Source organism: Pinus tabuliformis, chromosome 7, assembly GCF_031772625.1.
Source record: "Pinus tabuliformis cultivar Carrire ecotype Pingquan chromosome 7, CPIR1, whole genome shotgun sequence".
Taxonomy (NCBI): domain Eukaryota; kingdom Viridiplantae; phylum Streptophyta; class Pinopsida; order Pinales; family Pinaceae; genus Pinus; species Pinus tabuliformis.
This window is the reverse complement of record NC_142293.1, coordinates 539775145-539802987: the sequence shown is the minus strand read 5'-3', so window position 1 is coordinate 539802987 and position 27843 is coordinate 539775145. Positions and strand designations below refer to the sequence as shown.

General features: G+C 39.4%; 1 protein-coding gene across 2 annotated transcripts in view; it reads right to left on the bottom strand.

Moving 5' to 3' along the window:
• IMPL2 (inositol monophosphatase family protein) overlaps window positions 1-27843 on the bottom strand; it is a 322520-nt gene that overhangs the window by 258411 nt on the left and 36266 nt on the right. The window contains exons 2-3 of one of the 2 annotated variants that reach the window (XM_089458438.1): window positions 12661-12739; window positions 12278-12426 (exon numbers count right to left, since the gene is read on the bottom strand). In XM_089458438.1, coding sequence (XP_089314564.1) covers window positions 12278-12426; window positions 12661-12739 — 228 coding nt within the window. The remainder of the gene's footprint in view (window positions 1-12277; window positions 12427-12660; window positions 12740-27843) is intronic. The other variant, XM_089458439.1, reaches the window with a different exon arrangement.

The window sequence follows — 27843 nt, the reverse complement described above, 5'->3', positions numbered from 1 at the left end:
TCAATATTTGTAACATTATTCTTGGCTGAAATATGGGAAAAACTTTTTGCTCTCCCTTTCTGTCAATCCACCTACTAATCCTGCTTGCCAACAGGGAAAGATGACACCTAAAGTTGGGCAGCCTTTGCACAATTATCGCTTTTTGTGGTGCATACTTAACCCTTATCTTGTGTGTCAATTGCCTTCACATCTATAGTTGTACCTTCCTCAAGTACTTTAGCACTATCATGGTTGACCCTACCTTTGTTTTTGGCACCATCTTCTTAGTTCACACAACTAGTCTCAAGGTTTCCTCTATTTACAGACATCTTTACAAGGAAAGAACCTATTGCATTTCCATCGTTGGTCAAACTGGAAATTTCAGGTACTCTACCAGTACTCTTGCTTTCTAGTCCCAGATTCATTGGTTGATCTATTTCATCATTGATGACATGGCCCATACTAATTTTACCAAGAGAGATATATTTTTCCAACTCATCACCCATGTGCCTCTTATCCTCTAACTCAAGTGCTTGATCAATCTTGGGAGTCACTTGTGTAGCATTCCTTTTTCCGCCTGGAGTTTCCATGCCATCTTTCACCTTAATGACACTATCTTTGCACTCTGCTTTCCTGTTCTTGGCTTACCATTAGTATCTTCATATCGGTCTTTCCTGCAGCCAGCCCAAAATTTGTTCCAATTCCCTGTGCCCGCTTTCTGTTGCATGCTCTTACCGTCAGATTCAATAGCACCATGACAAATCATTTGGGTGTGCCTTCACCCATGCTTCAAATTGTTCTATTTTTCTTTTAGGTTCTTGCAACATTCTTCATATTTTTTCCAAAATTCTGCATACTCCTTCCCAAAGACCAATTCCATTGGCTCCATTTTTCCAATAACCCTGCCAGGATGGCAGGAGCACTAGCTCTGATACCACGGTAATATCCTAGGGTAATTTTTTCTTCCTATGGCTTCTTATTCCAACTAGGGTTCCCGACAGAAAAGAAACAAAAGTTCCTATGTTCATACAATGGCAGACATTTCTTCATATAATACACAAGTTATTCGATAGCAATAGTAGGCACAATCTAATCAACAGTAATAGGATATTACTCAATTCCACAATAAACAGGATTGATTGTCCAATAAACCAGTAATGTGCTCAACCAATACTTCACCAATTCAATACTATCTGCAAAATGAATCAGATTCACTAATTTAATTGAATTCTACTAACAGCTTATAGAGGACTAACTTGCTTAATTTGTTGTAGTAGGCATCGTTGCCTATAATAACTTAGAATACGTAGCTTTTGTGGGAAGTGCGTAGATGGTTCTTCCTTCAAGGGTGCCACGAAACACCTCAAAAAAGATACCACTGAGCTTTGTTTCAAGTGTATCCAAACTGCTTCAAAAAGTGACCGAGCTACCTCAGAAAACAACTGAACTATCTCAGGGAGGATCGCTGAAATTCGGCCTCAGGAGAGCACCGAAAACTGCCTCAAAACTAGGCCACATGAAGAAACAAACTAGTCTCAGACTCAATGTAGCATGAAGCCCCCCCGCCCCCCGGTTCCAAGCCCCGAAGCGCGTCCCGTACGGAAGTGCTTAGGAATCTTGGCCAGAAGCGCGCTTCCGAAATTCGGAAGCGCCGCTACCTGGAAATTCGGAAGCGTGGTACGGAAGCGCCGCTTCCAGGCCTCCGAAGCACGCTTCATACGGCACTTCGGAGGAGGAAGTGTACGCTTCCCGTACGCTTCCGGAAGAGGCCACGCGCAAGGCAAAAAATCAGTTTTTTTTTTTTTTTTTATTTTTAATTTATGTTAACTTAGCATAAAGGGGGTGGGTTAGGGTGAGGTTAGAGTGAGGTTAAGGTGAGGAATGAAGAGAAGAGAGGAGAGGAGAAGAGAAGAGAGGAAAGGAGAGGAGAAGAGAGGAGAGCTTGGAGGAGTGAAGGAGGAGGAGCTTGGAGCAAGAGCTTGGAGGACTTCATCTACAAGAGCTAAAGAGGTAAGTTCAAACCCCAAACTCCCTTATTTTTTTGACAATTTTTTTGTATTTTTCTCCTCCCTCTCCTACTCTTTCCCATTGTTTCTACTTGCTCCTTTACTTACAGGTTGTCCACCACCTATATCCATATTCCAAGATGGTGTTCTTTTGGCTTCTATGTATCATTCCACTCTTGGTTTTAATGATGGCAAAGGGGAATAGGAATAGAAGGGAAGAAACACAAGAGGACAGTGGTCCCAATATGAGTGACCCAATGTATGATGAGGAGGAAGGGTTTGAAGAGGAAGGGGATGAACCTGAAGGGGACACTGAAACACAAGATGGGAAAGCTACATCAACACCCTTGTGGAACTATGTGACCAAACTTGATGGGGGAAAGGGTGGTGGATCTTACAAATTTGTGTGCCCTCATGGTTGTCATGGAGGAAAACCATATTGTGGTTCATATACCCGTCTGAGGAGGCATCTTTGTGGGGTGCTGGACAGTGATGAAAAAAAGGGTCCTGTGGGGGTACAAACTTGCCCAATCATTTCAACTGAAGAAAGAAGAAAATACATCCAAATAGAGATGGCTGCACAACAAAAAAACAAGAAACAAAAAACTCATTTTGAATCAAGTGCAACCTCTAAATTTGGTAGCTACTCATCTCCTCATGGTACTTCTGCAAGCTCTGGAGGTAGAAGAACAATAGGGGATTTCCTTAATGTTGCTGGGAGGGATGATGTGGATGGAAAGATAGTCCGTTTTCTTTGTGCTTGCGGTGTACCATTCAATGTGCTTCGCTCTCCCTATTGGCATGAAATGGTAAAGGCCATCAATGAAGCCCCAAAAGGATACAAGGCCCCCAACTATGAGAAAGCTAGAACAGTGTTATTAGAAAGAGAAAAAGCTAAGGTTCAAAGAGCTTTGACACGTTTTACAAATGAGTGGGTAGATTCTGGGGTATCCATTGTATCAGATGGGTGGACAAATATTAGAAACCAACATTTGATAAATGTTCTTGGTGTTTCTTCTAGTGGTGCAGTATTTATTACATGTCATGACTCCTCCTCCATCAGTGCATCTGCACAAAACATTGCAGATCTCCTATTGCAATCAATCAAAGATGTTGGTCCGAATAATGTGGTTCAAGTGATCACAGATAATGCAGCAAATTGTAAGGCAGCAGGAAAAATTATTGAGCGTACTCATCCACACATCTTTTGGTCTGGGTGCCTGGTTCACACATTGAACCTTTTGATGCATGATATTGTGAAGCACAAAGAATGTGGGTGGATTACTGAGCTTTACAGGAGAGGGAAGCAACTCATTAAATTCATCACAGGGCATACAAGGGTAAACTACTTCTATGGCACTTACTCCAAGTTGCAGTTGCTTAAAATTGTAAAGACAAGATTTGCTAGTTATTACCTCACCTTTAGGCGGCTAGTGAAGGTGAGACAAGCTTTAACTAATCTGGTGTGTGCTGAAACATGGGATGAAATTAACACTAACATAGATGGTGCTAATGCAGTCAAGGACACTGTTCTTGACAGTTACTTTTGGGCACGGGTTAAATATGTTTTGCAATTCACCAAACCAATTTATTACATGATCAAGTTTGCAGATTTAGATCGACCAGAAATTGGGGAGGTGTATGAGCAAATGGATAGCAAGTTGGGGCAGATTAAAGACATTGTTGCACCTAGAGATACCACCTTGTACAATTATATTCGTGTAGAGGTGGAAAACCGATGGGAAATGCTAAATGTTCCATTGCATGCATTAGCATATGTTTTGACACCTAAATACTATCATCCATCATGGCTTTCAACACCAGCACCTAGGGGGGGAAGCAGGAGAAAACCACACCAAGATCAAGAGGTTCACAGAAAATATATGGCTGCATTGAGTAAATTAATCCCTGATGAGGAGGAGGCTGCATTGGTACAGAGACAGGTGAGCAACTATACGCTTAACACTGGTCCATTTGGGAGCATGCATGCAATTAAAGATCGAGAGACTTTTTCTTTTCTTGAGTGGTGGAACATGCATGGAGGGGGTACTCCACTTCTACACGCTTTGGCATTGCGGGTGCTATCACAGGTGGTAAACACTTCTTCTGCAGAGAGGTGTTGGAGCTCTTATTCTTTCATCCACAATGTTAAAAGGAACAGGTTGAGTTTAGACCGGGCAGAGAGCTTGGTTTATGTTCATTACAACTTGCGATTGTTGTCCCATTACTGTGAAGATGCAAAGTCTAATAAAGACCTATTGATTTGGGACAAGAATCCAGAGCAGCCCAATTTAGAGGATGGAGTGTTGCGATTAGAGCAATTAGAGGATGCTCTTATCCAGGTATGTCCATTGTGGTATGAATTTTCCAATTTTTCCTTATAAAGCATTTCTCTAATTCATGTTTTTAATTTTTTTGTTAACTAGTGTTTTTTTTTTTGCATGAATTTTTTGAGCGATTCCAAGATGATGATGATCGTGTTGATATGCCACCCCCACCCCCATCTGGTTCCTCGGTTCCTAGGTTCCATGGTTCAACACCAACAGCAGGGGGTTCTTCTTCATCAGTTTCAGTGCCACAACTTCCACAGGCACCATCTTCTTCATTGCCACCACATGGAGGCCCGCCGCCACGTTCTCTTAGTGGTGGAAGGAGGAGAGATTGGTAGATATATTCACAATCTACTACTTTTTGTCATAGATTACTCATTAGACTTGTAGGCTTGTGAATTTGAATTTTGAACCTTTTTTGTCTTGGCAATGACCAATTGACATATTTTGTAAACATTATTATTTGAATTTTGGACATGACAAATGTTGACAGTTGCTCACTTGCTAGATAAATCATAATATGCTCTATGTTTTATGTTTTATAATATGCTTAAATGTTTTATGTTTTATAATATGCTTAAAAATTTGATGTATGTTTGTAATAGCTAGAATATAGATGATTGTTGTACATACTAGTAACTACAATGGAATCATGGATGCCATATCTATCTTGATTTATGCAAAAATATGCATGTTTTCATGTCTTCTACAATTAATTTGGTATTTGGGATGTTTGTTTTGAGTATAAATGCAAAAAAATATAAATATATATATATATATAGCAGACGCTTCCGTGGACGCTTCGCTTCCTAGATTTTTGGAAAATGACGCTTCCGCGTCCCCGCTTCCAAAAAACGTCCCCGCTTCATGCAACATTGCTCAGACTTGCCTCAGAAATCTGGCTGCAGACCTGAATTTGCCTCTGACTAGGCCGTAGAAATCTGGCCGCAGAACATACCTGATTTTTTCCTTAGATTAGGCCGCAGAACAGACCCGAATTTCACCTCAAACTACACCATAGAACAGGCTCGAATTTAGCCTCAAACTCAACTGAAACTTGCCTCAGAAAAGATGTCGATTGTCTGCCTCAGGTTTGCCCCCGAATTTTGCTATTTTTCCAGATAAAGGATTCCCACAATTTCTAGACCTGAACAAAAGATAAACAAAGAATTTACTAACTAGGGTGGAATCTTTCTCCACCAAAATTAGTAGAGAAAAGACTAGCTAGGGTGGGATCACCTCCACCAAAATTAGACAAGAAGGAGTCTTAAAACCCTCAGAGCCTCGGGCTCAAGAAAATCAAAGATACTCCAATCCAAATTCCTAATCTAAAAACTCTCCTCTATTTATAGATTCCTTCATGGGCTCCTAAATGTGAGGGGCTGTGAATGCAACCCCCAACTTTTGGTTTTTTTGCCCCAGTCGACCCAACATTGGAAAAATTGGGTTTCCCCCTTTATCAAGACAATAGCCTACAAGGTTGGATAGGCTATTTCGGCCTCCCGTGGGCGATTATTTCATTAGGGACATTACATCAGGAATTTCACTAATTCAAGTGTTCGAGAAATTAACAGGTCTGGAACTTGGGAACCCTGAGAGTTGCACTAATTGGGGAATTTGAAAATTCAAGGAGTTCAAGAATTCGGGAATACTACCCTAGTGAGGGTGATGAGATAGTTTGATGGACTGCCTACATGATTTTGAACCGTGGAGTGGAGTTACTTCAGAATAAATTTCCATTTTACGTTTTTGATGTAATTCACATTGTAATGTTAAAAGGGGGTGCTGAGTATAACGCTTTGATGGTGTTTATAATTTGATGTAAAAGTCATGTTCATAAATTGAGAATTAGATATTATCATATTATTAAATAAGGTAGTCAAATTGTACTAGTAGCACAAATACCTAGCAATTGACATAAAAAGGGATCAACTTCATTGTTGTATTGACTTCATCGTAAGGCCCTAGGGGTAGCTCACTTGGCAAAGCATGTTAATGTGTTATGTAAATTATTATGAGGTGTTTGGTTCAATAACCAATTAGGGGTAGACATGGTGAACCTAGTGGTTACAGTAGTAGCTGGTCGAATCAACCCCATGTCACGCGAGTATGAGACTGCCCCAATTGTCAATTCCACTTGTCACAAAAAAAATGATTTCGTTGTCCATTTTTATCATGTCTCCAGTGTTTCTTGTGCACTCAAAACTTTACCAACATTAAGCGTTTTCAAGCAAGTATAATGGCCCCAGCAGTGACATCCCGTGTTTTTGTACTCGGCCAACATATTTCGTGCCAAAATATGTTTCAATCCTCTGGCCAAAATTGTGCAGTCTACTACAACTCCACCCCCATCATCTGTCCTCCCAGCCACCGACTCCCCTATTTTCTTCCATCTGCGTCACTGTTCCTCCGTACACGTTGTTCTCGATCATAGCTCTATTCCTTTTGCATCCCGGTCACATCGTTCATCTCTATTTCCCTGCATCCCTGTCACACCACCTGTTCTTCGCTTCTACGCAACCCTATCACGTCGTCCAAACGTTGTGACTAGTCGTGTACACTGTGACCCGTCGTCGCCTCGATTATGGCCGTTCCTCGCTCGACACATCCACCGGAATCATAAATTGACATCTCTCGAACTGTCTGGTCAACAATTAGTCTAAACATTAATATATTGTTGTATTAAAATTTAATTCTAAACATTATTTAATATTAATTTATTATAGTTTGAAATATTAATTCATTATATAATTTATATTATATAATCAATTAATATTTAATAAGTATGTAGGTTAATTAATATTTAAATAAAGTGAGTTTATAAAAAAATTTAACAGAAAAAAAATAGTAAAAAAAAAAAAGAATTATTTATAAATAATAATAATAACAATAATAAAAATAGGTTCAAGTTAAGGAAAAAGTTAAAGCTGGATAAATATACACCACCACATACTCTTTCAATGGTGTCGTCTATGACAATGGTTGATTTTAGTAAAAAATTGACTGATCTTGAGAACAAGGTTATCGGTCATTCCAATGAAATCAAGGAGCTCCAGGATACAACAAAGAGAGTAGAAAGTCAGCTCAAGCAAAACCATAACGAATTTAAAAAAGATCATGCAATCCTTTCAAATACAGTGAATCTAAATCATAGTCAAGAAATGGTGATGTTGACATGTATTTGGACAAGTTGAAGATTACATCCGATCAAATACCCCAGAATAATGAAGCTACTCAACATCTCAATTCTCTAGATTCTTCAAACTCGTCAGAATCACATGAGAAACTCAAGTCTCCAAAAGCATCGTCCATACCCCTTCAACAAAATCGTACCACGAATTTTCAAAATATGCAGCTTACGAATCAATACCCTCTCTTTACTCCAACAGTTGCAACATATCAACGAAGAGCAAAAGTTGAACTCTCCAAATTTGACGATAACGAGAAGTGCAGTGTTGCATGGTTCAATAAAGCAGAAAAAAAATTTCGAGATTTATGGTATTAACAATGGTGATGAAAAGATCAAGCATGCATCCATGCAAATGGAAGGCGAAACATATAATTGATATATGTGGTGGAAAAAGAAGACACTTGCTATCAGCTGGAGAAAATTCAAAATGCATTCTTTAAAAGGTTCTAAGGTGTCATGGAAGAAGAGTTCTTCTCGACACTCACCAGACTGCAACAAAAAAGAGATGTGGACGAATACACTCGAAAATGGGAAACTTTAGCTACACGAGTACCTGGATTATCATAAACTCGTCTCATTCAATCATACACCATGGGACTTAAACCCCATCTCTAGGTTGAGCTTGAGCTTCATGACATCACTTCTATAGAGGTAGCCAGACAGAAGGAAAAAGCTGCTGAAAAGAAGCACGAAAAGATGCAGTCGCCGAAGGTTGAAAGGATATATTCAAGACAAAGATTTTTGCAAGTTGCGAACACGGATAACACAAAATATGTTCCACCACATCTTCGTGAAGGAGAAAAAACTAACTTGGAAATGCAAAGAATGAAAGAGGGCAAGCGCAAACGTTGTAGCGAAAAATGGGACCCTAAACATAGGTGTGCTAAAGGAAAGGAGACCAAGAACCTATATAAATGTGAAGCAACTAATGATTCAAACATTGATGAATCAAACATAGAAGAAATCGAAGATTCCCCAGAATTCTCTCCAGAACTAGATAACGAGAATATTCCGCAAGTGTCATTATCGGCCATGACAGGTATATCGCAACCCTAGACATTAAAGTTAAAAGGACATATCAAGAAGAACAACGTAATGGTTTTGATCGATACTGGTAGCACCCACAACTTTTTGGACTCAACTATGGCGAAAAGACTCAACATTTTCACATTTCACATGCCCAACATGAAGGTTATGGTATTTGATGGTAAGAAAATTGAGAAAGTAGAAAAATGCCATAAAGTCAAATTACAAATTCAAGACTATAATCTAGAATCTCCATTCTACATTGTACCATTAGGAGGAGTGGATGTGGTCCTAGGTATCCAATGGCTTCAAACCCTAGGCACTTACTCTGCCAACCATCAGAAGCAATTTATAAAATTTAAATGGGAAGGGCAGAAATACAAATTATATGGGTTCCAGCCCCTTCAGAATCAAATTGTATCATCATCTCAGATGATGAAGATTATCCGAAAGGGAGCACCAACTTATTTAGTACAGTGTCATCAATTAGAAATGTTAACTTCAAATCTGGTCAACGAAGAAGCACTGGAAGTCCAAGAGCTAATTCAAAAGCACAAAAAAGTATTCCAAGATCTTCCAATGAAGTTGCCTCCTAAAAGAGAAATCGAGCATACAATCGAAGTCAAATCAGGATCAAATCCCATCAACATCAAACCGTATCAATATCCACATCATCAAAAAACTGAAATTGAAAGATTAGTCCAGGATCTTTTAAAATGTGGCATTATCACAAAAAGTAGAAGTTTGTATGTTGCTCCAGTTGTATTAGTTCGAAAGAAAGATGGATCGTTCAGATTATGCGTCGATTATCGAGGACTAAACAAAATAACAATTAAAAACAAGTTTCCAATTCCTTTTATCGATGAAATGTTGGATGAACTACATGGAGCTAAATACTTCTCAAAATTGGACTTAAGGTCAAGGTATTACCAAATCAGAATAAGGTTGGAAGACATAGCAAAAACTGCGTTCCAAACACATGAAGGTCATTACGAGTTTAAAGTAATGCCTTTTGGTTTAACCAATGCACCAGCAACATTCCAAGCTACTATGAATGAGTTGTTCCGTCCATATCTAAAGAAGTTTGTGTTAGTGTTCTTTGATGACATTCTAATTTATAGTAAAACATGGACAGAGCACCTACAACATTTGGAGCAAGTTCTTATTGTATTAGAAAAGCATCAATTCTATGCCAAGAAGTCCAAATGCACTTTTGGGAAAGAATTAGAGTATCTCGAACATATAATATCCAAGGAAGGAGTAAAAGTAGATCCTAATAAGATCAAGGCCATAAGGGAATGGTCCAAACTAGTTGATATCTCCAAGCTAAGAGGATTCTTAGGATTGACCGGGTATTATCGAAGATTTATTAAAAACTATGCCCATATAACCGCACCCCTAACGAACCTTCTAAAGAAGAACTCATTTCGATGGAATGATGAAGCAGAAAAGTGTTTTGAAGACTTGAAGGAAGTTATATCAAAATCCCCTGTATTGGCAACTCCAAACTTCTCAAAACCATTTGTAATTGAGAATGATGCTTCAGGTTTTGGCATAGGAGCAATACTAATGGAGGATGGTCACCCAATCGCGTTTGAAAGCAGGAAGCTCAATAAGAAAGAACGTCTCAAGAAAGCAGGAAATGCTTGCTATTTTACACACATTAGCCAAATGGAGACAATATCTCTTGGGAAGTAAGTTCTTAATACGAACAGATCATAATAGTCTTCAGTATCTCCTCCAGCAAAAAAAGTTATCTACATAACAACAAAAATGGATCGAAAAAATCATTACCTTCGACATGAATATATTACATAAGAAAGGGAAAGATAACATAGTATTTGATGCTCTGTCTAGGAAAGATGAAGAACCATCATTACTTGCAATTTCATTTGTTGTTCCTGAATGGCTTAATGAGATTCGAAGTGAATATGCAAAAGATCCAAAAACAAGTGCTATGATTAATAACATTCCTTCGAATTCAAAATTTGAATGGAAAAACGATATTCTATGGTACGAGGGAAGAATTTAACTGAGTTCAAATTCCAAATTTAAAGCCAACATTCTCAAAGAGTCGCATGATTCACTATCAGCTGGAGACGTAGGATTCTTTAAAACCTACTATAATGCACGTCAATCATTCTTCTGGAAGGGTATGAATAATGATATTCAAAAATATGTAGCAAAATGTGATCAATGTCAGCGAAATAAAAGTGAGAACATTATGACCGGGGCTCCACCCCTTAAATATCCCAAACCAAAAATGGGAAGAAATATCAATGGATTGTATTGAAGGATTACCCATGTCAGACAAGATTTTTGGAAGGAGTTTTTCAAACATATTGGAACATACCTCAACATGAGTTCTGCATATCAACCTCAAACATAGGGTCAGACAAAAATTGTCAATAAGTGCTTAGAAGCTTGCCTTCGTTGTTATGCAACAAAGAAACAAAATAAGTGGGCTCAATCGCTACATCTCGCTGAATGGTGGTACAATTCAACTTATCACACTTCAGCAAAGAGGACCCCGTTTCAAGCTTTGTACGGATATGAACCTCCCAAATGGAAGGATTTGGCCATTAAAAGAAAATCTAAGTATTGCAAGAAATCGCATGAAGCAGCAAGCCGACTGACACAGAACAGAGAGAGAATTTGAAGTTGGAGAATGGGTATTTGTTAAACTTCAACCTTACAAGCAATTATCCCTAAAACAAAAAAGAAAAAACAAATTGGCACCAAAGTTTTATGGACCATATCAGATTAACAAAAAGATCAGCCAAGTAGCATACAGCTTAAGCCTTCTAGACAATAGTTGAGTTCACAACGTTTTCCATGTATCTTGTCTTAAAAAGGCATTGGGCAGACACCAATCAGCACAGACAACGCTTCTGATATTAGATGATGAAGGCAAGTTCATCTTAGAACCAGAAGGAATTGTTACCACCAGGGAAAGGAAGTTGCGATCTCGAGTAATTAAAGAATACCTTATCAAGTGGAAGAATCTACCAGAAGAAGAAGCCTCCTGGGAGACAGAAGCTTTTTGCCAAAAACACCCATCGTTACGTATGCTTTGAGGACAAAGCATCTTTTCAAGAGGGAGGCAATGTTATGTAATTAATTAATTATGTAATTGGGGCACAATCAAAGATCATACCCCTTCTCGAAAAGGTGCCCAAGGGCTTACTTAAGCCAGGGCCCTTCTTGCAAAAACACCATCATTCAATCAATATATATATATATATATTTCTGAGTTTTAATGCTCCATTGCACTTTCTATTTGTTCATTTTATATGAAAACAGCAAGTTCATCTTTTAAATTTAGCCCAGATGTTTTTTTGAAAGATCCATTGGAGATGCCTCTCGTCAAGTCAGAGGACATCCCCAGCAGATGGGGACATTCCTGTTCCAGGACACATCCTCTAGGGCAGGGAACATGTCGCCATGTAACATATGTATATGTACTCTTACAGGAACATGTTTGTACAAGATGTTGATTGTAAGAATTTGACATGTACCTTAATTGAAGTAAATATGACAATGGTCCCAAAGACCATGCCTATTGAAGAAAAGATGTGTTTGGATGATCTGATTTTAACAGACTAAGTGCAGAACTTTAGCAGATTTCATTAATTGTAGTTTTCAAAACATGCCATCACCTATGCAGAAAACTTATTTCATCATCTTTACATTTTCTCATTTATTAAAGGACTACTAGATTAGAGGAAATAAACACATAATTTTACCTGTGATGAAGCTTTTTGTTCCATCAATGGGATCTAAAACCCAAACGTATTCTGCATTTTCTTCTTTGCTTGTCCATCCATTCTCCTCTCCAAATCTGTCGTGGATATCCTTTAGAATCTCTATCTCGAGAAAAAAATAGATTCTAGATCTGCCAACAGTGCAAAACACATCTAAAGTGTAGATTCCTACCAGTTAAGACTTTAAATTTAGCTAAGCTATTTAGATTACTACTATTGCTATTGTTACCAACAAGACTGCACTTAATGAGACATGTTCCTACTAATTTTGTAAAGATTTAATTTAACATAAATAAATGGATGTAGGGATCTAAAAGAGTAAAAGAGCTAAACATTTTCTTTGGTAAATACTCTAGGTGTCATACATTGCATGTGTTGGAAAGTGTTCTGAAATTATAACACGCATCACTTCTTCAGCAGCTCGGTCTGCTATCGTAACAGGGCCTGCACAGAAGAGAAAAACGATCAGGAGAGCCCCACGAATTCAGCACCTTATTTGGCAGGGTGCCTTCAATTTTCAACCAAAATGCCATCACCATAATCAACATCTAAAAACAAAGGGAACGTCCAACATGAACTTCAAATAAAGACAAGACAAACATGTCACTGCATCTACAGAATAGATAAAATAAAATATCCTTGGAAATCATAAACCCTCAGCAAAATATGAAAAGTAGAAAATTCTTCGAAATTGGGGTTCTCTCTCTCCTCCCTTTTCTCTCTGCCTGGGAAGGTGCATCTCTGAAGCCTGAAAATCACAGTACCTTTTGCCTCCTCCTATGTCATTACAGTCTACAAGGAATTCTAAGTCCTTGTAGCCAACAAGGTCTATTGCAAGTTTGCAACCAAAGACAGAAGAAACTGTCATGGTCCACATGCTGTCACCACAAGTGGATTTGTTCTGCAAGATCATTGTTGCCTCATTTGAAGGGAAAGAAATCAGTTCCTCAAGTTTTGAATGATGGATCTCTTTTCCACTCTTCAATTCTCCCATAACACATTTTGACAGGACCTTATGCCCAAGAAAACTCCTCCCTCCAACCTTAATCCCCGTACCTAGATGTGGCATGCACTAAAAGTCTATGATGTCCCAGCATATCTCATGTACACAATTTTTCCTTTCACTCTTCTTGTTATTTTCTTCATCCCTGACATCATCCAACATGTTATTTCTAAGTTGAGCACTTGCAAGTTGGCGAATGGCAAAGAATTGGATTGGTAATAGCATCAACCTGAACAATCACTCGTAGGTATGGATGATAACAACCAGCCTAATAGCAGTAGGAGAGGTATGAGAACTATTGATTATTCCTATAACTAAATGGATCCATCCCTTGGCCTTTGTCTTTGGTAAGTAACAATAAATCTATGGCACTTCCAGCTTGCAGCTTCAAGCCAAACAACTAAGACAAGGTTGGGATGATGACAAGCCAAATAGCAACACAAGTTCAGGTTCATGGCTTATCAGCCCGGGAACTCCAGCTAGGAATTATAAGAGCACCAACTAGCTTAAGAGGTTTACCATTTCAGGGATTAGCATAGGTAAGTGAAGTTACTTCCGTTCCATATCTAAGAATATATAGTAGCTCAAGGATACAACATGAATTTTTCAAATATGGAGCAGATGTTTTGGGAGCTCCCATTATTGATCCCTTCAATGAACTCCAACATCCCTCTTATTGCCCCTTCAGGGTAACTACCTTAGAGACACACTCCGTCAAGTGTGATGTTGCTAATTGTACAAGGTTCCCGTTTCAACTTCTCAAATCCAGGCCCGCTTCTTTCTTACTCTCCATCATACACCTGTGCTTCAAATTCATCTTGCAGTGGTATATCAATTCTTGCTCCCTAGACACTTCATTTCATATGTGCTAGCAAACATTACTCCATGATGACTTCTTCAATTAATATGATTCCATGTGTTGTTTCCTAAATTAGAATGGTGTTGATAATTCTAACTTGTTGGCAAAGTGTGTTGTGACATGGATATGAATTTTTATTATCTATAACTAAGTAAAAATCTTACCTTCTTGCCTCATCTAACCATGGAGGGGCATAATTATCCTCAGATAAATGTGCCCTGCGCTAGACCACTAAGTACCACTAGGGATCAAAGTAGGTAACATAAACATGTCACCTCCATATTTAACACTTTTTGCAAACTCCCTTACAACCCCCAACTTATGAATAGCTTATCAAATGTCACCATGAAGGTCTCAATAAAAAGTTCAAAGAAAAAAAATCATGCAAACCTCAGTTAAATCCAGCCAAAAATAAAGGGAAGAGAGGTAAAGAGCAAAAGAAATAAAATAAAAATGTGTACTACTTCAATAAAAGGACAACCCCCTAAAGTCCTAGAGTTAAATGCCTGTCTAAATAAAAAAAGGACTAAGAAGCTAAAGAAAAATATTAAAAAGGGGGAAGGGAAAAGTGTTGAAGTAGTAAAATTACCAAAAAATGAATAAAAACAGCTCCCTCCCAAAGGTTTCCAACAAATAAATGAAGATTCCTGGTCAAAAAAAACTAGTTGAACTAGAGATAGACCTAGTACATCACTTCATGACTTTGAGTGTTATTTCATAAGTTTTTCCTAGTCCTCTTCCACACATTACATCACCCTTACCTATTCCTAAACAAGAAACTTAGGAAGATACCTTATGTCCTCTAAAGAAACATGTGGAGTGGGTAAGGTTGTACAACCATGTCAAGTGGGTAAACTTGGTAAGATTAATTCTATTAATTTTGCTAAACCAAATTATTTATGTTTCGGTAACTTACATCTTGTTTGGAGATTGATTCATCACGACAAGTGTTGAATTTCCATGGCACATGAGAATCTGGGTTTGTTCTTAGAATCTCTGACAGAAACACACTCAAATGCCTCAACCATTCTACTTTGCACAATGGAAAAATACACACCATTGAATCAACTAGAGCACATGACAATTTTTACAATTTTCAATAACCCAACCTCATTATATTAACAATCTAAACTTCATTATATTAACAATCTATAATACAACAGGCTAGGGCTCCCGTACCAAGGATCATGGCCCTTTACAATCATTGATACAAGAATACAAACTAGGACTTGGAGTCAATCACTTTGACTACCAATCTACCTTGAAGAAGACAACACTTGACCTACTTGTTGATGGTGGCCACACATAGCCCTTTCAGTCCATGTGTCCTGAACAAATCTGTTGGGCCATCTGCTCTCATTCTGCAGCAACACCAATCTGTCTCTTTCAATGGATCACGCTCCTTTAGGTCACTGAACAAGGCTCACCAACCTGCCCTCTAGTTGATCATTAGTCCATCAACAAATCAACACATAGGGTCTTCTTGTGAGTTGTTCACAACTTCGTTTGTGAACAACCCCTAAACTACCCACTATTGCTTGTCAACACTTACGAACTTCTTCCCACTATTGCCTTCCTGTGTTGCTCCAATGAAGACAAATTTATGGCATGGAGAGTTGCCCTTCTTCTCACTGCAAATGTCCTTCTTTGACAATCAACTAGGGTTATCAATCTTGTTGAGAATTCAATAGAGCAATGAATATGTTAATTTTATTTAACTTGAAAGTTCTTTGTGTTACCTTTTTCCTTATTAGCTTTGTTCCTTATTATTATAATGTGAGATACATCAAGCAACTAGCAAAATAATAAGAACAGTGACAGTATATAGGCTGCAAGCCAGGGCCAAAACCCCTCCTCTTGAGGGGAAAACCCTTAAATCTCTTCTCTTCTTATAGATCCTTCAATTGACGAATACCAAGACCTTGTGACTCAGACCAATACCCTCCAAGATCAAGATCAACCACCAACTCAGCCTCCTGCTGCAAGAACTTCGACCTCCTACTGCAGATCCAAAATTTTGTCTACCCGGCAACTACTGCTGCCACACTTGAAAACTTCGATCTTCCTCTTAGAGCCTTCTTCTTCCCTTCGCTTGCCTTTCCTTGTGACTTAGGGCTAGAGAGATACCCTTAGTGACCTTCGCTTGCCTTCTTTCCTCTCTTCCTTCCAAGATTGAACTAGATGTAACCCTTGCGCAGAAACCCTAGCTTCGTCTAGCACATGGGAGAGAGAACTAGCCCAAACACTTTGTCTTTCTTCGACCTCTTCTTTGTCCTCTTCTTCGCATAGAATGAGCGATGAGTGAGTGCTTATTTGGAGGACGAGTTCCCCTCTTTATATAAGCCTCTTCAAGGGTTAAACATGGCTCTTCAATTAGGCTGACTTGATCTTGGAGGGTATTTCGACACTTTAAAAACAAAAATATTTTTTTTTTGCAATATACAATATGCCCATTGGGGTCTTCAATATATGACAATGACTCTTAGACCTAGGACAAACCCTAGAGGCACTGAATGGTTGCTTGACCTATAAAATAAAAGAACTTGAGCATGAAACCCATGCTCCAATAATAATAATAATTTCTTTTCATTTTATAATTTACAAGAGTACATTTCATACTTATGAAGACCGAACCTAGTTACACATTTTTCAACACTCCCTCTTAACTAGGGAGGTATTCATAAGAGGTACATGGTCATTCTCAATCTGAATAGATCTCAAAAAAAGAGTCGGATTGGTAACCTATATATCTAGCATCATGTTAACCAGCATTGTCACATAGCAAGGCCTTGACTAACAGCTCTATCTCTCCACAAGATCAGAGCACAACGTTTGTGAGACCAATGATTTATAGACACCATCATCATTGTCTTTCAAGGTACATACTCCACCCGGGTGTTCACCGAATATGACCTTCTTTAGATTATTCTTATCTTGGATAGCCAGTCCTCAAAGAATATCGGTCCACGACTACTCTTGTCTTCAATGTCCTACAGGCTACCACATTCTCAAAGAGTATTGAATGCTAGATGGTTACCCAATCCTCCATTCTTTCTTCCCAAGTGAAGACAAGAATGTAGTGTCTATCTCTCCCTCTCAATTAGGGAGGATACATCAACCAAGCCAAGCTTGTCTCTCAAGTACACAAGCTTCTTGTTCAGAAGAGATTTTGTCAATATGTCAGCTACTTGCTCATCAGTGGAGATATACTGTAGCTGTAGCATACCATTTTTCACTAGCTTTCGAATAAAGTGATACTTGTTGTTTATACGCTTTGTCTTTCCATGAAATATTGGGTCTTCAGACAAACGTATACAACTGGTGTTATCACAAAGTATCACCGTAGGGTCCATCGGTCCTTCGAACAGGTTAGATAGCAGCTTCCTTAACTAGATCACTTCTCTGCTTACTTCACAGGTTGCAACATATTCAACTGTGTCTTTCTTTCTGCTCATCCATGAGATCACGGAGGATCCCAAACTGAAACATCCTCCTATAGGGCTCCTTCCATCCAGCTCACTGCCTACCTTTTCGGAATCTGTATATCCCATCAAGTGGACATCATTCCTTCTATCATACTTTAGGCAGTAGTGGATGGTGCCTCACAAATATCTCAGAATATATTTTGTTGCTATCCAATGATCATGCTTCGGCTCCACTTGGAATTGACTGAGAACATTTACTGCAAAGCATATGTTTGGTCAAGTATTCACCAAGTACATCAGTGAGCCAATTAGTTGTCTATACTTGGAAGGATCCACAAGGCTAGATTCAGAACTCCTTAGTCTCTTCAAGTTTGTGATCATCGGTGCGGTCATAGGTTTGCAGTCCATCATGTCAAACTTCTTCAACATCTTGATCACGTACCTCCCTTGACCCAAATAAACTTCATCAGGTCCTTGCCAAACTTCTAGTCCCAAATAGTAATGCATCAACCCAAGATCCTTCATGTCAAATTATGTTGCTAGTTGCTTCTTACATTCTTCAATTCGACCTTCTACACCTGTCAAGAGAAGATCATCTACATATAGAAGAATGATTACATGTTCTCCATCTACAACCTTGATATAAAGGTTCGGATCAACAGAACTTTTTGTGAAGCCTATTCTTTGTAGGTATGCATCCATTCTAGCATACCATGCCCTTGGTGCTTGCTTGAGGCCATATAATGCTTTCTTTAATCTGCAAATATATGCCTTCCTGTCTTTAACTTCAAATCCCAAGGGTTGGCCTCCATTCTAAGAAAGTAACCCTATCTGAATTCGGTCTAGAAAGAAGTGTGAAGAAAGGGTGGAAAGGAGTGCAAAGAAGGAGATGTAAAACTGTGAAGCTTCTTCTAGGTATAGCGAAGTTTCTTCTGGGCAATGCGAAGTTAGGGCAGTGAAGTTTCTTTTGGGCAGTGCGCAGTTAGGGTAGCGAATTTCTTCTGGGCAAGTAAAAGAAGAGGTTTCTTCTGGGGCAGCAAGAGAAGGATTATTCTGAGAGGTCGAAGTAAAGATCTAGAGACCGAGTTTGCGAAGTTAGGGCAGTGAAGTTTCTTCTGGGCAGTGCGAAGTTAGGGTAGCGAATTTCCTCTGGGCAAGTAAAAGAAGAGGTTTCTTCTGGGGCAGCAAGAGAAGGATTATTCTGAGAGGTCGAAGTAAAGATCTAGAGACCGAGTTTCTCTAGACGAAACCAACAAATACCTAGAGACCGAGATTCTCTAGGGAAAGTCGAGAAGGAGCAGTAAGAAGGATAGAGACTAAGTTTCTCTAGAAGAAGCCGACGAAAGCAATTCTAGATCAAGAAGAAGGGCGAAGGAAGGAAGAGGCAGAGCATCAAGGTTAGTGACAAGATTCTTGAGAGGATACTAGAGTCAAGGGTCTATGTCATGGACTTGTTACTTATCAATTGAAGATCTAGAAGAAGAATTTTGATCGGGTTTTCCTCTCAAGAGATGAGAGGTGAAGCCTACATACTGTGTCACTTGTCTTTTATTATGCATATTGGTAACTGTCTTGAGGAAATAACACATTAATAAGCTAACAAACAATGGACTATAAGCTAACTCTCTCTCTCACTAATTTGAATTGTAACTCCTCAAAACAAATGTACCTCTCTCTCTATTCTTGAGATCAGTTAGACTTCTCCTCAAGTAACTCCTCCCTCATGGAATTTGATTCTCATATTATTGGCTCAAGGCATTAATTCATTTTGTAACTCCTCTCCTTTCTCATATATTTAAGCAAGAGCAAGTTAGAGTTGAGTGTAGCATGTTCATTGTGAAGAAGGAGAGCAAGTGTTGAGCGTGTGCAAGATAAGTGTGAGAACTAGTGAAGAGCAAGAGCAGGGGAAAAGTTGGAGCAAGTGTGAAAGACATTATCTGATTAAGAGAAATAGGAGATCTTCAAGCAAAGAGAAAGTGCACTTCAGTTGCAAGTTGATCAGACATTGATGACTCTCTCTCTCTCTCTCTCTCTCGCTGAACAATTGAAGAAATCTAATAGAAGAAGAATCATTTGGGGTTTCCCCCTTGAGGGGTCTTGCCCTGGTCATTGGACCAAAATCTCAGTGTCTCATATTTGTGCTTAGTTGTCTTCATATGATCCTTAAGTTTATGTTCTATTTACAATTACTGATCTGAAAGGTTTTGAAGAAGAAATCTACATTCTAAGTATTCGCAACGGCATAAAACTTTCAATTTTCTGCAAAAGTACATTTAGTTTTCTGCAAAGTGCATTTAGTTTTCTTCATAGAACTTTCAGATTTTAACATGGTATCAGAGTCTTGGTGAAGACAAGTCCATGGAGACCAGAGATCCCCTGAAGAGACCCAACTTGTTGCCAAAGTTTTTTTTTCATCAAGATGACTTCGTCCTACTTCAGGGTAGAAGAGAAGTTGAATGATACTTCAAACTTTGGACCATGGAAAGCAAGGCTAGATATCACTCTTGAAGAACACGAAATTCTGAAGTATGTTTAAGGCACAATAGCTGATCCACCTGAAAATTCAAGTGTTGTTGTCAAATCCAAACATAAAAATGATGAAATCAAAGCTAGAAAATTTTTCCTTGATTATCTTAGTGATCATCTCATTACTTATGCTTATGGTTTGAAGAAAGCTAAGGAAACGTATGACAAACTAATTGGCATGTTTGCAATCAGTAACTTGAACCAGATTATTGCCTTGAATAATCAGCGAAAGGACATCAAGATGAACAGAGGAGAGACAGTTCAAGCATATTATCTCTGTTTGATGCATATGATATCTCGTTGAAAAGATCTCTAACAATCGCGTCGGCAGCTGTAGTCCTCGAAGAGATCTTTCCAACAAGGTATCATACGTGTCAAACGGAGATAATATGACCCAGTTACGACCCCGGGAAGTTGGTTGCCCAACTAACCCCAACGAGACCCATAAACTCTTGGTGTTACATCTCCTCAGGTTAGGGTTTTGGTTGTTTAGGGTTTTCTCTTATTGTTCAATAATTAAAAGGTTCTTGAGCCTCATTGTAACTCAGCGCAGAGGCATGTAGCCGCCACATCTCTTCTCAGAGATAAGCTACCATCGTCCGAGCTATCTTATTTTCATTCTATTTGTAAGCATAGTTCAGTAGTTTTCTATTAATGAAATGAAGTGTTTTTTTGCTGCATCTCTGTTTTTATGATTATATTTGTAAGTTGTAGCGTTCCTGTTTAAGTTTGGATCACACGGGGTCCTAAACCTCCAAAGGGATACATTGGCATGTGTAGGGTGTGTGTTGAAAGCCATGGGCCTCCACAGCAGTAGACATCACTCCATGGATCCTCAAAGATGTTCAGAGATTGCTCGAGATTTAGCTATTGGATGAGGAAGATGCACATGGTTCACCATGCCCAGCTGACCCCACAGTTATACCATGCACTTGGCAAATGACCCAAGACTTGTATGTTGATGTGGCATCACTTACACCATCATCTGAGCCCTTACAGATGGTCTACAGGCATCTTCAACCTACTTGGAGACCCATGAGGCCACTTGTGTGCCCTCACACTCATTGCGAGCACCATAGGTTTATTATTTGGAGAACAAGTGGCCAACCCCTTGTCCACTACTTTTGGGAGTCCTATTCATCATTGTGGCACTTATGGACTTCATCAAGCTTCTTAGAAGGCCCAACAACATGTATTGTTGATCATTCGACCTGTTGAGAGGCTTATTATTTTGTTTATGAGCTAGTTTGGTGGGCTTGTATTTTGCACATTATTTTATTTTAGTGGCTAATGTAAGCCCAAGTAGCTAAATCGAACTCATTAGAAGTGTATAAATAGAAGTGATGAGGATTCATTTTAGCATCATCACTTGGATTCAAAACTAGTATCTCTTTAGAGATTTTCGCTATCTTTCTTGGAGGACGAATTTTTGGAGCATGGAATGAATTTTGATGTTTCGATAATTTTCATGTCTTGGAGCTTCTTGATGGCAAGTTTTTTTTATGGTTGGATATATTCTTGTACATGTAAGTACAATTTGATGTTATTATTTCTTTCTAATTTTGTCACATACATTGTTGCTGAGAATTTGCTATACTAGGGCTTATTTGTTACATCTCTTATGCGACGCTGTGGAAATTTTGTTTCTGGATAGTGAATGCTTTATGTATGGGCCATGTATAATGAATGGATGTTCCTAGGGATGTTTCGTTACTGAAATTCATCTTGACAAGCCATTTACCTTGCAAAATGAAGTATAAAGTCTTTGAAGTTGCTTTTGTTGCTACCCTAGTGCCAAGCAAAGTTGTCTTTGAGGCCTCCTTTTCCTAGAAAAATCAAAGGTCCATAGTCATAATTCTCCCTGACTCCAATCTCCCCAAAGGATTAGGCACTGGTCCACCCAGAGGTGATCACCTTAAACCTATTTTCCTTCTCCCCTTTTCTCTTCTCTAGGTCTAGTCCTCTAGGTCACCTAGGGCGTCAATTATCTCACGATCTAGCCATCCAAATACTTTGATTTTTGGTCCACAACTACGTTGGTATGTCCTCAAGAAACCGTTCAAATTTCATGAGAATCCAATGGTGGGATTTTGAGATATCGCAAGCCCTAGCTCGAAGACCAATTCTTGCCCTTGGTTTCGCTTAGGCTAGAAACCTCACTGGGATCCTTGCATTGCCTTTCATTAAAAATTCATTCCTTGATCCCTTTCCCCTCTCTAATTAGGTCAAGCATATCATTGGTTTCTAAATCCTATCCCCTTGACCGAACCTTGGGTCGACTTGGTCCTCTGTGGTGCCATGCACTATCAAGGTTAATTCTTCAAAGATCACCTGGAACCCAAGTTTCCACAAGAATTCTAGGACTTAGGGATCTCCTTTATAAGACACATACTCAAAACCTAACCCTAGAAATTTTCCCCAAGCCCTTCCTAGAGAGCCTTCCATCTTGTCTTCCAAGACAAGCAAGCCACATATTTGAGCCTCTCTTGTGAATAGGCTTCCAGGATCACCCCTCGCCCTATCATTGGTCCATCCATTTCGTGATCTTTATAATAATGAGTCTCCTCCCATCGACGAAAATCCGTAAAGAGTAGGAAGCCTTAGCCAAGGTGACAGTGGGTTATCGCTCCATTGTTTCCCTTAGCCTAGTAGTAACCCTTCAAGGATCCCCTTTTAGGACCCCTGCTAGTTTGAGCAATAACATTTTGGCGTCGTTTTCGGGGACACAAAACATGTGTTTTGTTCCCCATACAACATATTGACATAACATTATTGGTGACTCCATTGGAAGAACGAAGCCCTAGTTCTTCATTAAACTTTAAGGTCGATGCTTGTAGGGTGAAGCAAGCATTTTTCTAGGCATCTTTAAATTCACCCTTGTGACTCCTACATATTTTTTATATATATCTCAAATAAGTTGTCTTTCTTTAATAAATTTCCCGCTTTGGACATTGCTAGCATCCCTAGGCACCCTAATCATGTCACAGGAAGGATGGTACATGGGGTGCCCATGTTTGATGGTGATCCACTCTCCGCAATTGACCACGTAGAAAGATTTAATGCACATGCTTCAAGAGAGGAGGTTGTTCACCAAGATGTCCTTATGTTGTTGTTCATGGGATCTCTCGGTGGTCATAACTCATGGTTGCATGATCATGAACCTAAGAGCATCTCATCTATTGAGGAGTTCGTTGATGGCTTTCTTAGACATTTTCAAGTATGCCCCACATTAAGCATCCAAGAGGAAGCCTTCATTGACCATCATCAAGACATTGAGAATCTAAGTAATGAGCAAGAAGATGAATCCTCCTTGAGTCCACAGGACGAAAAGGATGATTTTGAGAACACGTGTTGGGAAGGATGAAGTTGAGACTGACCTTACCTTTCTCAAAAATATTACTCCTGATGACTCTCCTTTTGAGAACCTTGAGGAAGGTAATCCCATTTGCCCCTTAGAAGATGATATAGGAGATTAGTTCCATATTGAAAAGGAGAAATGGGAAATTGTTGGTCCTCAATTTGATTGTGCTCCCATTTACGACACCGACAAAGAGGATGAAGTTGAAATTGGTCCTCCCTTTCTCTTGGGTATTATTTATGATGACATATCCATTGATGCCCTTGGAAAAGAGAAATTTTATTTTCCCTTGCATAAGGAAGGGCAGTTGGACGTGATCAATTTTCCAATTAGGAAAGGCCCAATCTATGATACTAAGGAAATCGATAAGGCTCCTCCTTATGATTCTATATTCAAATCACCTGAGCCTTTAGATTATGATTTTGGGGAAGAGAAACCTATTGGATATAACACTCCACCCTCCCCTTTGCCTTCTTCCCTTGTTCATCATTTTGAAAGTGATTCTTGCGCTTGTTCTCATATGATCTCAAGTAACCTTGATCCCTTTCCCCTTTCTGATTATAGTGTCAAGGAAGAACCCTCATTGAACATTCTTTATCTTCTTGGGTGCCCCCTCAGGATCATGATCAATCTATAACCTCCCCTTTCCAGTGTGATAATCATAGTCAAACTACTTGAGTTTCTCCATCTCATCAGTCTCTCGTTTCTACTAATCATAGCCCTGTAGAGGCCATAAAATATGACATAAATAATAAGGACCATCATATGCCTAAGGTTGCCATCCATCAAGAATTTTTGGGCCTAATCATTGACATCTCTATATTTTGGTTACAAAAGAGGATCTCATGGACTAGATTACATCATTTTCTTACTTATTCTCACATAATCATCCATGTGTGGGGATTCTATTTTCCTACCTCCCATTGGCCTTATCATCCATATGATTTTGTCCACTTTCGCTTTGGCACTTGCTGCATGAGTAATCATATAGGCTGGTATATTTATATTGATTTGATGATATGTTGGTTGCATTGGCTTTATGATTACACTTAGTATTAGTTTTGTACCATATGCATATTAGGGTAGGATGCATTGCATACTAATTTTGGCATTAGAACTAATGTCATATGATATTTCTCATGATAGATTAGTTGCATTTAGATTTAAAACTACGTTTGAAAGTTTATTTTTATGACTCGAATTTATGGGTTTAATCCAAGCATGTGTGATCATGAGACGTCACAAAAGCATGTTGCCTCGTGTTTTTCATCTATGTGCAAGTAACAGGTCTGCGGTGTACCAAGAGATTGTTAGTGTTCGCGTGACCTCCTGTTCGAGTAGCTTCATACACTTTTCCGAGAGATCACGTTCCAGCTGGAGCCCACCATTTTGTGGGTGATATCCGTAAGAGAAATTTTTTCTCCAAGATGGTCCTCAGCCAGCAACCCCTTGCGGCACCAACTAGCTCGTTGTACCATTTCTCCGCCACTTGAGCCAGCCATGTGGTCCCTCACCCATCTGTTATGATCGTATGTTTGAAGGTGGGCCTCCTGAAACTAAAGGTATGCATTGTCATTTGGTAATTGAGTATTGTAGTTTGCTTATCATGGATACTTCTAGGCATGGATTCCACGAAAAGAGTGGGCTAGGTCTGTGCTCTTGTTACATAGACCTATTTTGGATGTTAACCTTGGACCCTAGTCTCGTGGGATCTCTTTTACTAACTTTTGGGATTTAGGGATGGTACTACATGGGAAACCTTGATTTTGGTTGCATGGTCTGGCTCCCTCATCCACATATATCATGAATGATATTCCACTCATTATAGCCCCATTCATCATCTCTCCCACCTGGGTCCACATTCTTCCATTGGGTCCACAGAGGGTTAGCCTTCCCCTTCCCCTTGCCCACAACTTGGGTCGGGCCTAGAATGATGCCCTGGAGGTTGATGCAGCTGAAAAGAAAAGTTAAAGCATAATTGGCCACATTCAACAGAAATATGTACCACAAAATGCAAATTATGGTCGGGACAAACACATTTAACACGTGGGCAAAAGCCAATACATGAGTTCTACCCCTTCATCATGGTCATCACCCTGGTTCCTACAAGCCCTAGATGAGCCTCCTTTATCATTCAAGAACCCATGATTGTCCCAACCCATGGTGGGCAATGAACCACCCTACTTTAAAAGGAGTATCCACTGTTATATATTACACATCATGCTCTTATCCCTTGAGCCCCGAGCAGTTAAGTAAAAAAAATCATAAAAGGCATATAAATAAGGGTGGAAAAATCAAAGTCGGGACACCTCATGTACCATGATTGCTCCTTCTTATACATTATATACCTAAGTGTGGGATTCCCTTTTATTAGCTACCCTTATACCCCAACATGTGGCCCAAGGTTGCCCCTTTCATTCCCTATTCCATTCATCTCTTTATCACATGCTACCACCCTTTAAAGGATGTACCTTGGACATACCATCCCCTTTAAAAGTAGAAACCACCCAATAGGATGCTTGATTAACCCCATTTGTAGCTTGGAGACATTAGCACATGCCAAAGCCCACTATGGAAGGGCATGGCATTATGAAGTGCCCACCTGTTGTCCATGGTTTGTAAGCTCTTTTACTTGATTTCCTTTGATGACTTCTTGTACTAGAAGGCTAGGGAACGCAAAGGATCTTATGCAGGATTGCAGATGGTCACCATTTTGGATTCGGTCTCCCTCTACGGAGTCTTAACCCTACAGTGGGCTACATTGGCACATGTAGGGTGTGTGTTGAGAGCCATGGGCCTCCACAACTGTAGACATCACTCCATGGATCCCCAGAGATGTTCAGAGATTGCTCGAGTTTCACCTATTGGACAAGGAATATGCACCTAGTTCACCATGCCAAGTCGGCCCCACAGTGGTACCATGCACTTGGCAGATGACCCAGGACTTGTATGTTGATGTGGCATCACTTACACCATCATTTGAGGCCTTACAGATGGTCTACAGGCATATTCAACCTATTTGGATACCCATGAGGTCACTTGTGTGCCCTCACACCCATTGGAAACACCACAGGTTTATTATTTGGAGAACAAGGGGCCAACCCCTTGTCCACTACTTTTGGGAGTCCTATTCATCATTATGGCACTTATAGACTACATCAGGCTTCTTAGAAGGCCCAACAACATGTATTGTTGATCAATCGACCTTTTGAGAGGCTTATTATTTTGTTTATGAGCTAATTTGGTGGGCTTGTCACCAAAAGTTAGTTATTTTAAACATTATTTTATTTTAGGGGCTAATGTAGGCCCAAGTAGCTAAATCGAACTCATTAGAAGTGCATAAATAGAAGTGATGAGGGTTCATTTTAGCATCATCAATTGGATTTGGAATTAGTATCACTTTAGAGATTTTCGCTATCCTTCTTGGAGGACGAATTTTTGGAGAATGGAATGAATTTTGATGTTTAGATAATTTTCTTATGTCTTGGAGCTTCTTGATGGCAAGTTTTTTTTATGGTTGGATATATTCTTATACATGCAAGTACATTTTAATGTTATTCTTTCTTTCTAATTTTGTCACATACATTGTTGTTGAAATGTTGCTATACTAGGGCTTATTTGTTGCATCTCTTATGTGAAGTTGTGGAAATTTTGTTTCTGGATAGTGAATGCCTCATATATGAGTCATGTATAATGAATGAATGTTCCTAGGGATGTTTCATTACTGAAATTCATCTTGACAAGCCATTTACCTTGCAAAACGAAGTATAAAGTCTTTGAAGTTGCTTTTGTTGCTGCCCTAGTGCCAAGTGAAGTTGTCTTTGAGGCCTCCTTGACCTAGAAAATTCAAAGGTCCATAGTCATAATTCTACCTGACTCCAATCTCCCCAAAGGATTAGGCACTGGTCCACCCAAAGGTGATCACCTTAAACCTATTTTCCTTCTCCCCTTTCCTCTTCTCTAGGTCTAGTCCTCTAGGTCACCTAGGGAATCAATTATCTCACGATCTAGCCATCCAAATACTTCGATTTTTGGTCCACAATTGCTCTGGTGTATCCTCAAGAAGCCCTCCAAATTTCATGAGATTCTGACAGTGGGATCGTGAGATATCACAAGCCCTAGTTCAAAGACCAATTCTTGCCCTTGGTTTCGCTTAAGCTAGAAACCTCACTGGGATCCTTGCATTACCTTTCATTGAAAAATCATTCCTTGATCCCTTTCCCCTCTCTAATTAGGTCAAGCATATCATTGGTTGCTAAATACTATCCCCTTGACCGAACCTTGGGTCAACTTGGTCCTGTGTGGTCCCATGCACTATCAAGGTTAATTCTTCAAAGATCACTAGAACCCATGTTTCCACAAGAATTCTAGGACTTA